Here is a 14960-nt window from a genome sequence, read left to right on the forward strand (position 1 = left end):
AAGGCATGTGCCACCACCACCCGGCTGAGGCCAGCCTTTTCTCCAAAGCAAGTCTAGGACAGCCAAGGCTATAGAGAACCCCTGCTCGAAAACCAAAACAGAAACCAAACAAACAAAAAGTCTCCACGTCATTATTGAGGAGCTGACACTCCAAAGAAAGTCCTGCTTTACCTCTGTAAACTTCTGTTTAGAACATCGCCTAGAAACATGGTCCTTACAGTATAGTTTCTACTATAAACATACAAATTAAAGGTTCATACTTTAATATTTCATTTATTGAGCATTTACTGTGTGTCTACTATGCTAACAACTACAGGAGAACCAAGTAGAAAAGAGTTTGCAATGAGATTTACACAAGATAAAGACATTCCCAAATGGAATATGCATCAATAACTAACACAGTGGAGCAAATAGAGCAAGGACTCAGATCCCTAACACAAGGCAGAAAGATCTGAGAACTCTGGGCTTGGTGACAGTCAGGAGACAGGTGGATTGCTTTGAACTCAGGGCTAAGCTGGGGTTCATAGTGAAACCTTGTTGCAACAAACAAACAAAACCAAAAGAAAACCACAACAAATACAAAGGATGAGGCAGGGGATGGGGGATCTAGCCAGGCACAGTGGCAGAATCTTGCAAATCCAAATTCACTGCTATCTTGGACTACACAGTTCGTTCCAGGTTAGCCCCAGCTACCCAATGAGTGTGTGTCTGGGAGGGAAAAATCTAAGAGTATCTTAAAGTTTCAGATTCCCAGGACTTACCCCAGATCTATTGTGTCAGAATATTTATAAGGCAGAGTCTAAGAATAAGCTTGTTTTTGAATTGTTTTTCAGAGTCTCACTGTAGGTCTATACTTCAGAGTTCTAACAGGGCCAATTAGTGCTATAAGCACCCTATGTAAGAGCATGACAAAACGCTGATGGCACAGGTATGGAAAAGTGTCACCGATGCTTGCTGCTGGACCTAAGGCTCAGTCTACAAAGGAGACAGCAGCAGAGCTAACCCTGAAGAAAGCATCCATGCTGAGGATGGAGATGAGGAGACCTCACACCCAGAACACTCTTGGGAGACAGGCAGCAAACGCATGTGTTGAGCAGCTGGGCTAAGAAGGCTATGGAGGAGAATGAGTGAGGACGGGTGAATTTTCTATCTAAATGCCAAGTTAAGAGTTCAGTGCCAAGCCTGGTGACACAGCCTGAAATCCCAGCTACTTAGGAGGCCGAAGTAGGAGGATCACAAATTCAAGGCCAGCTTGACCTGCAGAGTGAATTCTGGCCCAGCTTGCGCAACTTGGCAAGATCTTGTCCCAAAATTAAGTAAGAAAAGGGCTGACACATAATTCAGCGTTTGTCTAGTATTCAAGAGGTTCAACTTCCAGAAAGAGAGGGTGGGAGAAGAGTTGAACTTTATGTCAAAGACAGAAGAATCTTTCTAGGTATTTAAGGAAATGGCTAATCAGACTTGGTGGTGCACGCCTTTAATGACAGCAGTCAGCTACTCAGGAGGCTCCAGAACAGCCAGGGCTATGGAGAAAACCTGTTACAACAAACAAAAAGGAAGGAAGGAAGACAATGGGTAGCAAGGGGCTCGCGGGCAAGAGCACTTGCTGTGTATGCGCAAGGACCCTGATCCCCAGAAGCCATGTAAAAGGATGGGAGTGAAGAGATGAGATGGTTCCATGACTAAGAGAGCGTTTGTGCCTGCCGAGTACCTGGTTTCCTTTCCCAGTAGCCACATGGTCGCTCTCAACCACCCATAGCTCCAGTTCCAGGGTATCCACGGTTCCACTCTTATGTCCTTGGGTACCAGGTATGTATGTCGTGACCATAGATACAGGCAGCCAACACACTCAGACAATAAAATAAATAAGTCTCAAAAGGAGGAGGGGGCACGGTGCACACACCTGTAACCCTACTACTGCCTGGAAACAGGGACCTGCTGGAACTCACTGACAACCAGCCTGGCCTCGGGTTCATTGAGAAACCCAACCTCAAAGGAATAAGGCGGAGAGAGCTAGAACAGGACACCTGACAGGCTGCTCTGGCCTCCACATGGGAGGCCCCTGCACGCATACAGACACAGACATGCATGCACATACTACACTAAAGCCGGGCAAGGAGTAAGATAATTATTTGCTAAAAGAAGGAAAGTAGGCTGGGCAATGGTGGTGTACACCTTTAATCCCAGTACTCAGGAGGCAAAGGCAGGCAGATCGCTGTGAGTTCGAGGCCAGCCTGGTCTACAGAGTAAGATCCGGAATATCTAGGGATACACAGAGAAACCTTATCTTGGGAGGGGAATAAGAGGGGGGGACATATATCAAAGCAAAGTAAAAACTAGAAAACCAGGGTTTGTGGCCATCAAGGCAGCTAGGAGTGTGAAATGCTCTGCAGAGGAAGGAAACTGAGGAAGGCATTGTCATTGTGACAATTCTGCAAGAATGAAAGGCAGAGACACAATCACATTGCTTCCAACCAAGAGCGATCAGCCCCCAAACTGATGGTCAGGCTATCACAGGAGTTAAACTAGAAAAGGCTTCCATTTGTTGTCACTCATTCCCCACGTTCTGGGCAGACTATTCACTTAGGTAACTCACCACCTGTACAACTGACCCCAAATATCCAAAGTCAAGTTTGGTGGGCATGACACATGACTGATGGGTCTGTAACTACAAAGCTAAGCTTAACAGTCCTGTGCTCCATCTCAAAGAGCACACTAGAGGTAAGACAGCAGTCCTGAAACATGAAATGGAACCTGGATGAGTAAAAACTGCAGCACTCCCAGTGCTCTCTAGGGGCTAAGTGGGGCAGAAATAGTATTGGGTGGGGGTGCCGGTAAATCAAACCCAGGAACAGACACAGATGCATATGCTAGTACAAATTATTGACACTGCCTATTAATAAAACCCAACTAACTCCTCTTGCTCCAGTGCCATGTGCAAATAAGCTTTTGACTAGAATTTGTTTCCGTGAAGTCTCACTTCATAATCCATCTCTACTGAATCATTTTCCATTTCCTGTTGTACTAATTTATTGCATTCTCAGTCCTACAAATTCAAGAGCCATAAGATAAACTGTGTGTTCATACTAGGAGGCTGGGAACTTTGAGGGGTGGATTTGTGTCAGATGTCAAATGCTCTGGTCTCTATTTTGTTGGGCATTTATGTAAACCCCAAATCTTTAAATAAATGAGTAGCCGAGTCCACAGGTAATCATCTCCTGGCCTCACCAACAAAGACGTCACTCAGCTCGCTCATGGTGCCCCAGCTACATTCTTTACACTGCTGAAACAGTCAGTAAAAGAACTCATTTTGTACTACTTATTTCTAAGACGATGCACACTCATCACCTGCACACCAACAAGAGCTACAGGATACTGAACCAGCTTTTGATAAGGTGAGTTGAGCTGAGAAGAGTCCCCTTCAGGAGCACTTAGCACAATGCAAACATTACAGAACGGGCCGATCCTGCAGAAGACAGTGACATGAAACACACCCTTTCACAGGGCAAGCACTCTGGAGACAGAGACAGGAGGCTCAATGTGAGTTGAAAGCAACCTAGTCTAGATGGTAAGTTCCAGGCAGCCAGGCCACGTAGTGCGCCCGTCTCCTCCTAGCTCTCACAGCATGAGATGGGAAGCCTGGTAGGACTCTCGGTGACCCTCAAAGCCATCTTCACCAAGTTCCTTAGCCTCTTTGGTAGGTTTCTACTTTTATAAGATGAAATTACATCAGATAACCTCCAACAGCCCTTTCAATTCTATTCTATCAAATTCTATTCATCAGTGAGTGGGAAAGATTGGGAAACAAACTTAGCAAGAAAAATTCAAAGTTAACTTTGCTTAACCAATATAATCTACTTCTTCCCAAACTGAAATAACATTGCCTAACTATACCTAGTCATAGCATAGCAAGATTCCTAATAGCATTGGCACACACAGGAAGAAAGGCAAATTGCTACATATCCAAGAATAAAACTAGAAAGGAAAGCTTACGTGTGTCTTTCATATCTGAGGGTTTCTCGGATGGACCATGCGACCTGATATGGTGAGGCCTGATCTGAGTCCTCCAGCTCCTCTCCGCTCTCTTCAGACCAGTCCAACCCTGCAGCAGACAGTGCAAATGATAGGTCAGGCACGGCATTAACGGGTGTAGATTAGCACAAAGGTTGGGCACCATGAAGATGGATGTGTTTCTCCTGCTGTAAAACTGTCAGTTGAAAAGTCAAGAGCTGGGCGAGGTGGCGCATGCCTCACCCCGCACAAGGGAAGCAGAGGCAAGCAGATCACTGTTCACTGTGAGTTCGAGGCCAGCCTGGTCTACAAATCAGGACAGCAAGGATACACAGAGAAACCATGTCTTGAAAAAAACAAAACAAAGCAGAAGTAAAGGTATTTGTGGTCAAGACTGATGACCTGAGTTCAATCCTTAGAACCCACATGGGAGGAAAGAAACAACTCCCCAAACTGTACTGACTTCTATATGTGTATGGCACAAGCATGTGTGTGTGCGCACACAAACAAAATAAATGTGCACACCCAAAAAAATCAGTCTTACAGATATTTGAAAACAAGTAACAGTGAGGAGAGGAGGATTTACAAAAATATGGACTATGTGTAAGCATTTCTAGCTATCAGTAAAAGCTTCAATAGAATCGGGCACGGTGGTGCATGCCTTTGATCCTAGCACTTGGGAGACAGAGGCAGGTGGGATCTCTGTGAGTTCAAGGCCAACCTAGTCTACAAAGTGAGTCTAGGACAGCCAGGGCTGTCACACAGAGAAACCCTGTCTTGGGGAAAAAAAGAAAAAAGCTTCAGTAAAACAGAATGAAAAAGGCAAGTAAGCAAATGCAAGATAAACACTGGCTAATAAAACATATTAACAAACATTCAACTATATTACTAAATATTGTCTGTAAATCTCAGAGTCCCTAAAAACTTCTCAAGAGTCCCGCATGCCAACACTACCTTCAAAGTCTGACTGAGACACTGCTTGTGTAGAGCTGTGTGACACTGACTGCTGGCAACGGTGTCAGTGTGAGGAGGGTGGCTGCTGCTTCCTCGCTACGAAGGATGACGGAAAGGCGGGGTGCAGGTGAGCAGACAGTTTTATTTACAGGGGCTCTTATTATTAAAAAGGATTTGCTGTATTATATCTCAACTCTGAGTCTGTCCAGCATACAGTGGAACTAAGCAGGGCTCGCCCGGGAAGCTCCTCTGCTGGGTAGGCGAGACTGATGACTGCTCTAGCTGCGACTTGAATACGCTGCTTTGCTTCACAGAGCTTAGGTTTAACTTAGTTAGATTATCTTAGATTAGATTAGATTATCTTAGTTTCGAGACAAACTCTCATGTAGACTAGGCTAGCCATGAACTCACTATGTTTTCTTTGTCCGTGAGTGTGCGCGTGCATATGAATGACAGAGCAGAGCACACTGGAAGACAACAGCCAGTATAGACCTGGCTTCCACACGCATGTGAATGCATATGGCCTTGCATGTGCTCACATACATACACTTTCTACATACAGAAAAAGAAAAGAGGAAGGTGAGATGGGTCAGAGGTTAGAGACATTTGCTGCACAAGGCTGATGAGCAAGTTTGATGTCTGGAACCCAAGCGAAGGTGGGAGAGAACTGAGTCTACCAAGGCGTCCTCTGACATCCCACACACACCACAGCATGTAGTCTGGCTGTCTGGCCCCCACATCATTCACGCAATTCTGTGTTTCATTATATATTTTAAGAAAAAAAATTATAGATATGACTAATTACTTTGCTACAAAGCTGTACGTCTATAATAGTTTAAGGTAATATAAACTAGAAATAACTTAAATTCACCATAACAAATCGTGCTATCTATATATGAAAAAATTAACTGGAAAATAATTATTATGTAAGATATTTTTGTTTTTGTTTTTTCGAGACAGGGTTTAATCCAGAGCTAGGATTAAAGGCATGTGCCACCATGCCCAGCCATTATTATGCAAGATTTTTAAAAAGGTTATGAGCCGAGCACTGGTGGTGCACGTCTTTAAACCCAGCACTCGGGAGGCAGAGGCAGAGGCAGAGGCAGAGGCAGGTGTGGATCGCTGTGAGTTCAAAGACAGCCTGGTTTACAAAGTGAGTCCAGGACAGTCAAGGCTACACAAAGACACCCTGTCTTGAAAAAAACAAAAATAAAAAATAAAAAAGATGAAAAGGTTATAAATAAGTATATATAATAGGAACTCAATTTAAGCTACTTTAAAGAATTTACTAAGGTCATAACAAATAGATATTTAATAGGTTTCGGGACATTTTATTATTTTTGCTCACTATAATCCAGAAGTTTTATTCAGATAATAACAGGTGAAATAATTTAGAGGTATAAAAGAAAACTCACTATTCCCGTTACAGTAAAATACATCCCTACATATCTCACTCCACCTCATCCCGTTCTCCACAGTAGGCAATGTCTACAGCTTGGTAATGTGTATTATTCACCCAGGCAAATATCTACCCATATACATAACCAATTGCTATACTGATGCTCTTGCTTAGTTCTTTTTGTTTGCTTAGTTTTTACAAAATGGAATAACATAATTCCTCTTGACTTTCTTCTACCTGTTAAGTCATATTAAACACAACTCAGTCAGATCTCATTCACTCTTCATAACAGTTGTATAATAATACGTAAAACATACATGCATGTAACCTATTCAAGCTTCCCACTGCTTAGTCAACATGTCAGATGGTTATTTCTGTAAGCAATGCTACAGTAAACACCCTGCACATATATTCTTACATTTCGATATTTACCCCAAAAGTGAGCTTGACTACTATATATCTATAGCTATACAATAGCATATATTTATATATGTACTTGCATTTGTATAGTTTTATGTTTTATCTTATGATTTTATGTGTAAGTGTTTTGCCTGCATGTATGTCTGTGCACTATGTGCACGTCTAGTGCCCATGGAGGCAGGAAAGAGCATCTGTAACTAGAGCTACAGATGGCTGTGAGCCACCATGTGGGTGCTGGGAATCAAACCCAGACTCTCTCCATACAGTTTTATTTAAAAGGAAAAATTTTAATGTATGCATGTATGTAAGAGTATGCCGTATCGGTGTAGGTGTTACAGAGAGCAGAATGGGGGAGCAGATCCTTTGGAGCTGGAGTTACAGGTAGTTGTGAGTCTCCCAAACTAGGGTGCTAAAGAAGAGAGGCTAGTGTGCCTAATTGCCAAGCCATCTCTCTAGTCCCTGTATTGTTTCTGTGAAACAGGGTCTCCACTATAGTCCAGACTGGTCTCAAGCCCGTTAGTCCTCTTGTCCCAGCCTTCCAAGTGCTAGGCCATAGGTACGAGCCAGAACCCCCAAATACCTATTTTAATTAGTTGACAGTCACACTGTTCTCCAGCAGTGGATAAATGACTAGTTGACAGTCACACTGTTCTCCAGCAGTGGATAAATGACTAGTTGACAGTCACACTGTTCTCCAGCAGTAGAGAAATTACTAGTTGACAGTCACACTGTTCTCCAGCAGTGGATAAATGACTAGTTGACGGTCACACTGTTCACCAGCAGTAGAGAAATGACTAGTTGACAGTCACACTGTTCTCCAGCAGTGGATAAATGACTAGTCGACAGTCACACTGTTCACCAGCAGTAGAGAAATGACTAGTTGACAGTCACACTGTTCTCCAGCAGTGGGTAAATGACTAGTTGACAGTCACACTGTTCTCCAGCAGTGGATAAATGACTAGTTGACAGTCACACTGTTCACCAGCAGTAGAGAAATGACTAGTTGACAGTCACACTGTTCTCCAGCAGTGGGTAAATGACTAGTTGACAGTCACACTGTTCACCAGCAGTGGGTAAATGACTAGTTGACAGTCACACTGTTCACCAGCAATAGAGAAATGACTAGTTGACAGTCACACTGTTCACCAGCAGTGGGTAAATGACTAGTTGACAGTCACACTGTTCACCAGCAATGGGTAAATATGTGCTCATCAATAGGATTTTTGCCAATGTGGTAATTCACTGTTGTATTTCCCCACCTATTATAGGAAATGATGTTCTCACTGGTCCAATGACCACTCATATTTCTTCTGCTACTCACATCCTTAACTTGCATTTCTAATGCTACCATATGAAGCAAATAAGAAATTCTTCCTGCACATAGGATTTTAGGTCATAACACACTCAAAAGTATATTTTAGGGGCTCAAGAGATGGCTCAGCAGTTCAGAACACACACTACTCTTATAGAAAACCTGAGTTCAGTTCTCAGCAGCCATGGAGCTCCAGCTCCAGAGGCTCAAACATCCTCTTCTGGACTCTGGGCACCTAAGTCAAGTGTGAACAAACCCACAAATGAACACACATATATACATAGTACTCCGGAGACAGAGGCAGGAGGATCTCTGAGTTAGAGGCCAGCCTGGTCTATGAAGCAAGTGCCAGGACGCCAGGGCTATATAGAGAAACCCTGTCTCGAAACAGACCCTCCCCTCCCCCTCAAAAAATAATAGAACTTTTATCTGCCTCAATGGTAAAAGCATTTTTATAAAACCTAACTTGAATTTAATCCCTAGATCCCATTATGGAAAAACAACTCCTGAAAGCCATACACACACACACACACACACACACACACACACACACACACTATATTAAGTTTAAACCAATAAGTTTTGTTGTTAGCATTTTTTTAAAAGATTTATTTATTCATTATTATGTATACAGTGCTCTGCCTACAGGTACACCTATAGGCCAGAAGAGGGCATCAGATCACATTATAGCTGGTTGTGAGCCACCATGTGGTTGCTGGGAATTGAACTCTGGACCTCTGGAAGAGCAGGCGGCGCTCTTAACCACTGAGCCATCTCTCCTGCCCTGTTAGCATTTTCTTATTCTGTTAGTGTTGAACATGAATTATGATGAGAATTTTTTTAAAGGTTTATTTATTTATTTATTGTATATACAGTGTTCTGCCTGCAATATGCACCTGCATATTGCACCAGATCACATTATAGATGGTTGTGAGCCACCATGTGGTTGCTGGGAACTGACCTCTGAGCCATCTCTCCAGCCCCCCATGAGAATTTCTTAATGATGGTTTTGGGGTTTCACTACAAAACCCTGACTGTTCTGGAACTCACTACGTAGACCAGGCTAGCCTCAAACTTGGAACAATCTTCCTGCCTCTGCCTCCCAAGTCCTGTGGCACTGTGCCTAGCTTACTCACCAGATCTAAAGGAAAAAACTATGGGCAGATAGTAGTGATGCTACCACACCAAGGCAGGAACACAGTGTCTATATCCCATGCAGTTTAGTAAAAGATGTCGAGGCTGAGAGAGGCACATCCCTTGAGCTAAGAATTGGCCAGCCTATGCAACATAGCAAGGCCCTCTTTAGACCAAAAGCTTTAATGAACACACAGATACTGATCTCACAGAGGATACAAGCAAACAGAACCATCTTTTTTATATACTGCTACAAGCATTAATGAAAGCTTTGACTGCCTCTATGCTCAGGAAGCAAGGCTAATTAAACTTAGTGCATCACCAACAAAACAAAAACAATACAAAGTAGAAACGGCACTTGTAAGAAAGAAAGGGGCTCCCTGGAAGGGGGGACAAGACAAAGCAATGGGAGGATTAAGTACAATGAAAATACATTTGTGCAAATTGAAATTGTCAAAAATAATTTTTAAGATTTCAAAAATGTAATTTTCAAAAGCTTTAACAGAAATTCTAAATGGCCAATTCAACACAGTGTCTCCTCAACCAACTATCTCCCATCCGGAAACATGTTTACTGTGGGTGGTCCTGCTGAAATCCACACAGTTGTGACAGACACATCTCATGGCAGCCATTAGATACAGCAAAGGAGAGGGGCCAACTCACCTAAGTGAGGAAACAGGTCCGCATCCAGCTGATGCCTCTGGGTACACAGTTTCACCAGTCTCTGCAGTCGGCTTATACAAGAGAAGTGTGGAGAGAAGGCGCTGGCTTTCATGAGGATCCGGTCAGTCCTAGGGGTGTCTGAGGCAGGAGCCCGACTGGAGGGTAGGAGGGGCAGAGGCCTCTTATGAGAGGACTGCCTTGTTTGTGCTATAGAGTGTGTGGTGGGGGCCACTCCCTGCATTGGTAGGCTGGTGTTCTGAGGTTGAGGTGACTTGCAGACTGAACCCTGTGGTGGTGCTGGAGGTTTTAAAGAAGTGGATAGAGGTGACAGGTGGGCGTGCTGCTGTGAAGGCGCGGGAGGGGTACTAAAGTGCTCTTGCCGAACTTTTAAAATCTCTGTCTCTCGCTGGCGCTGCCGGTTCTGAGCCAACTTGCTCTGCAACTTCTTTCTCACAGTTGCCCCTTTCTTTAGGTCATCGTCTTCCTCGTTGAAAGCAAAGGGGTCTTCCAACTCAGTTTCCAGGTAGTGGAGAGGAACCCTAGCCCCAGGTGGAGAGAGGGACATGCTATCCAGTCCATTGGGCATCTTCAAGGCCAGGGTGGGCACCGTCAGGCTAAACGCCATGGCATCCATCTGGTGCCTGACCTTCACCTCATCTACCGGATCATTCTTTTTCTTCCTCTCTTTTTTCGGGATAAAGCCAAGTACCTGCAAGTGGCTGTTGCAGTACCTGCAGAAAAGCACACACATGGGAGAGTGCTCTTCACACATATGCAAAGTAGAACACAGAAGCACACAGGACAAAACATAGTGATGCCACATATACCAAACATCAGATGGCCAAGGCCGGCTGTGGTAGCACAGGCCTGTGATTCTCACACTTCGGAGGTGGAAGCAGGAGGACCAGGATCTTTAAAAAGCACAAGAACAGTTGTAGCCAGCCAGGCAGGGTGCCACGTGACCTTAATCCCAGCACTCAGGAGGCAGAGGCAGGTGGATCTCCCAGTTCCAGGCCAGCCTGGTCTACAGAATGAGTGCCAGGGTTACACAAAGAAACCCTGTCTTGAAAACAAACAAAAGTTACAGCCAGGTGGAAATATGGTAGCACGAGCCTGTAATGCTAACACTTAGAAGAGTTAGGGAGGAGAAGCCCATATTCAGGATTAGTCTGGGCTACCCAGCAAGAATCTATTCCAAAAAAACAACTGTCATTACTCTCAAGCTATCCCCAACTGAGTTCTGTGTAATGATGATAAGGCGCATATGCCAACCGCCCAATTGCAGAAGTCGCCAGTCTGTCCACCCTACAGTAACTTGGCCAGTGTGCCTCATACAGCCTTGATCTTCTCTATCACAACAAAGTAACTCATCAAAAGTCTGAAGATTACTTTAATGTTTCTTATGGGAAAAAGCATTATATTCCAACACCACTTAAGTTCCTGATGTTTCACCAAAACCTTATAACACACCCCTGACCTGGGCCTGAGTACCCCCACACACACCCGCGGGAAGTAAAGCTGACCTGGGCCTGAGTACCCCCACACACACCGCGGGAAGTAAAGCTGACATGGGCCATGAGTACCCCCACACACACCGCAGGAAGTAAAGCTGACCTGGGCCTGAGTACCCCCACACACACACCGCGGGAAGTAAAGCTGACCTGGGCCTGAGTACCCCCACACACACCGTGGGAAGTAAAGCTGACATGGGCCATGAGTACCCCCACACACACACACCGTGGGAAGTAAAGCTGACATGGGCCATGAGTACCCCCCCACACACACACCGTGGGAAGTAAAGCTGACATGGGCCATGAGTACCCTCCAACACACACACCGTGGGAAGTAAAGCTGACATGGGCCATGAGTACCCCCCACACACACCGTTGGAAGTAAAGCTGACATGGGCCATGAGTACTACCACCCACACACCACACACCGTGGGAAGTAAAGCTGACAGGGGCATGAGTACCCCACCACACACACAACCGTGGAAGTAAAGGCTGACATGTCCATGAGTACCCCCCCACACACACCACCGTGGGAAGTAAAGCTGACATGGGCCATGAGTACCCCCACACACACACCGTGGGAAGTAAAGCTGACATGGGCCATGAGTACCCCCCCACACACACACCGGGGAAGTAAAGCTGACATGGGCCATGAGTACCCCCCCACACACCCCATGGGAAATAAAGCTGACATGGGCCATGAGTACCCCCCCAACACACACCGTGGGAAGTAAAGCTGACATGGGCCATGAGTACCCCCCCACACACACACCGTGGGAAGTAAAGCTGACATGGGCCATGAGTACCCCCCCCACACACACCGTGGGAAATAAAGCTGACATGGGCCATGAGTAACCCCCCCATACATACACCCTGGGAAGTAAAGCTGACATGGGCCATGAGTACCCCCACACACACACACCGTGGGAAGTAAAGCTGACATGGGCCATGAGTACCCCACACACACACCGTGGGAAGTAAAGCTGACATGGGCCATGAGTACCCCCCCACACACACATGGGAAGTAAAGCTGACATGGGCCATGAGTAACCCCCCACATACATACACCCCTGGGAAGTTAAAGCTGACATGGGCCATGAGTACCCCCCCCACACACACACCGTGGGAAGTAACGTTGACCATGGGCCATGAGTAACCCCCCCACCACACCACACCGTTGGGAAGTACAGCTGACATGGGCCATGAGTACCCCCCACAAACACCACACCGTGGGAAGTAAAGCTGACATGGGCCATGAGTACACCCCCCATACATACACCCCTGGGAAGTAAAGCTGACATGGGCCTTGAGTACCTCCAACACACCACCACCGTGGGAAGTAAAGCTGACATGGGCCATGAAGTTACCACCACACACACACACCGTGGAAGTAAAGCTGACATGGGCCATGAGTACCCCCCACACCACACACCGTGGGAAGTAAAGCTTGACATGGCCATGAGTACCCCCACACAACCCACAACCGGACAGGGCAAATAAAGCTTGAAATGGCCATGACGTACCCTCAACACACACCACCGTGGGAAGTAGTAAAGCTTGACATGGGCCATGCGTACCCCCCCCATAATACACCCTGGGATAGGTAAAGCTGACCATGGGCCATGAGTTTACCCCCCCCACACCACACACACACACCGGTGGGAAGTAAAGCTGACATGGGCCATGAGTACCCCCCCCACACACACACACACCGTGGGAAGTAAAGCTGGTTAGCGGAAGGAGCCTCTCAATAGACAGAGATGTAAGAACATGGACGGTCTCCTCCAGCAGTAAGCTGAAGTAAGCATTAAAATAACACCCTTTATTCAGATAATTACAGTACATTTACACAAATCTGCCCCAAACCACTTTCCAAGTAAAAAGTGACCAAGCTGGGATAGGAAGTAAAACCAAAGCTCATGAAGACCCTCGTGACTCTTCAATGTCTACAAAGGCTACCTTTGCAACTTAAATATCGTGAAGGATAAAGTCCTTGTACATACTGAGAAAATAAATACCTGTTATGACAATTAACTACACTGAAAACCTGTTGAGGGTCTGTGGAACGGAATATTCTCCAGTCCGTATTCATCACACAGTTCCCACAGCAGGCTAACAAGTGCGCCATCAAAACAGTACTTCACACTTAGTCAATTTGGAAAATTACGGCTTAACCGAAATTGCATAATGATTTTGTTGTTGCTTGTTTCTGCTGAAAAACATCTCAAAGCATTACATATAATAACGTGCATTATGAAGTTCCAAGGGAGATGCACCCATGCGCCAGTGTTTCCCAAAGCTATCTGAGGATGGAACCCATTACTGCAGTCAACAAGTGGCATCTCCACACAGCGCTGAGCAGAGCTGGCAGTTCTGAGCCGGACTATATATATATCCCCTAAACAAAACGGAGTCCTTACTGCTGAAGGCAGTAAGGAAATGGTGTTAGGTAGGAAAAACTAGTAACTAAGAAGTTAAAAAGATGAAGAAACAGTACCATGTATGGTGTACTTGCCTTTAATCCCAGCACTTGAGAAGTAAAGATCTAAACAAAGTATTACATGAATTTAACCTGGACTTTATGGAACAAGAGAAATATTAAACTCTTTCTGATTCTAGTTTAACCTATTTGCAAATAACACTACCAACAACCACAGGGTGGCTCACAACCATCTCTAATATGATCTACTGCTCTTTTCTGGCATGCAGGTGCACACGAAGGCAGAGCATAGTGTGTGTGTGTGTGTGTGTGTGTGTGTGTGTGTGTGTGTGTAATAAGTAAATAAATCATTTTAAAAATTAATTAATTAATTAAGAAGTCCAACTTGTGTTCATTTACATGTGAGCAGAACTAGCTGGTAAGTGAAGCTGTTTCACAGACTACCGCTAATACAGCACAGGCTAATCTACACACACAGCCTTCCCTGACTCCAGCCACTGGGTTCGCACTATCACGGTCAGCAGTCTGCATTTTTAAAATCCCTCCTTCTGGAGGCTGCTGAGATGGATGGCTCCGCTAGTAAAGGCACAAAGACCTGGGATCAAGCCCTGGGAGACCACATGGTAGCAGGAGAAAACCAGCTCCCCAAAGGTATCTTTGACTCTACCTGCGGACCATGGCTAGCTCTGACTTCTAACTTAAAATAAAAATTTCTGCCTTACTTTTGCTAAGAAAGTAATCTTTTCATCAAATGCTGAAAATCATTTGTCTTGGTTTGGTTTTTGACACTGGATAGTGAACCCAGGTCCTTGCTCTACCAGTGAGCTACCCTCCTAGCCCTTTTTTATTTGAGATAAAATCATTGCTACGTAGCCTAGGCTAGCCTCAAACTTGTCATCCTCCTGTCTTTGTATTATGAGTGTGCCACTGTGAGGGAATAATGTGCTTTTTTTTTCTTTGATGTGTGTGTGTGTGTGTGTGTGTTTTCTGATATAAAGGAGGTTTACTGTGGGAAAGGGGGAGAGGGTGTGGAGAAGGGATAGAGTGACAGGGCCATGAGGGCAGGAGAGGTCAGGGAGGAGGAAAAGGGGGCATCCATGACAGAGGGAGGGAGCG

The 14960-nt window shown here is 45.2% G+C and overlaps 1 protein-coding gene across 1 annotated transcript in view; it reads right to left on the minus strand.

Moving 5' to 3' along the window:
* Positions 1–14960, minus strand: part of Ino80d (INO80 complex subunit D) — a 56722-nt gene that overhangs the window by 22237 nt on the left and 19525 nt on the right. The window contains exons 5-6 of the mRNA XM_051153926.1: positions 9894–10624; positions 3994–4102 (exon numbers count right to left, since the gene is read on the minus strand). Of these exons, the coding sequence (XP_051009883.1) occupies positions 3994–4102; positions 9894–10624 (840 nt within the window). The remainder of the gene's footprint in view (positions 1–3993; positions 4103–9893; positions 10625–14960) is intronic.

The sequence above is a fragment of the Acomys russatus genome, chromosome 12 (genome assembly GCF_903995435.1).
Source record: "Acomys russatus chromosome 12, mAcoRus1.1, whole genome shotgun sequence".
Lineage (NCBI taxonomy): Eukaryota > Metazoa > Chordata > Mammalia > Rodentia > Muridae > Acomys > Acomys russatus.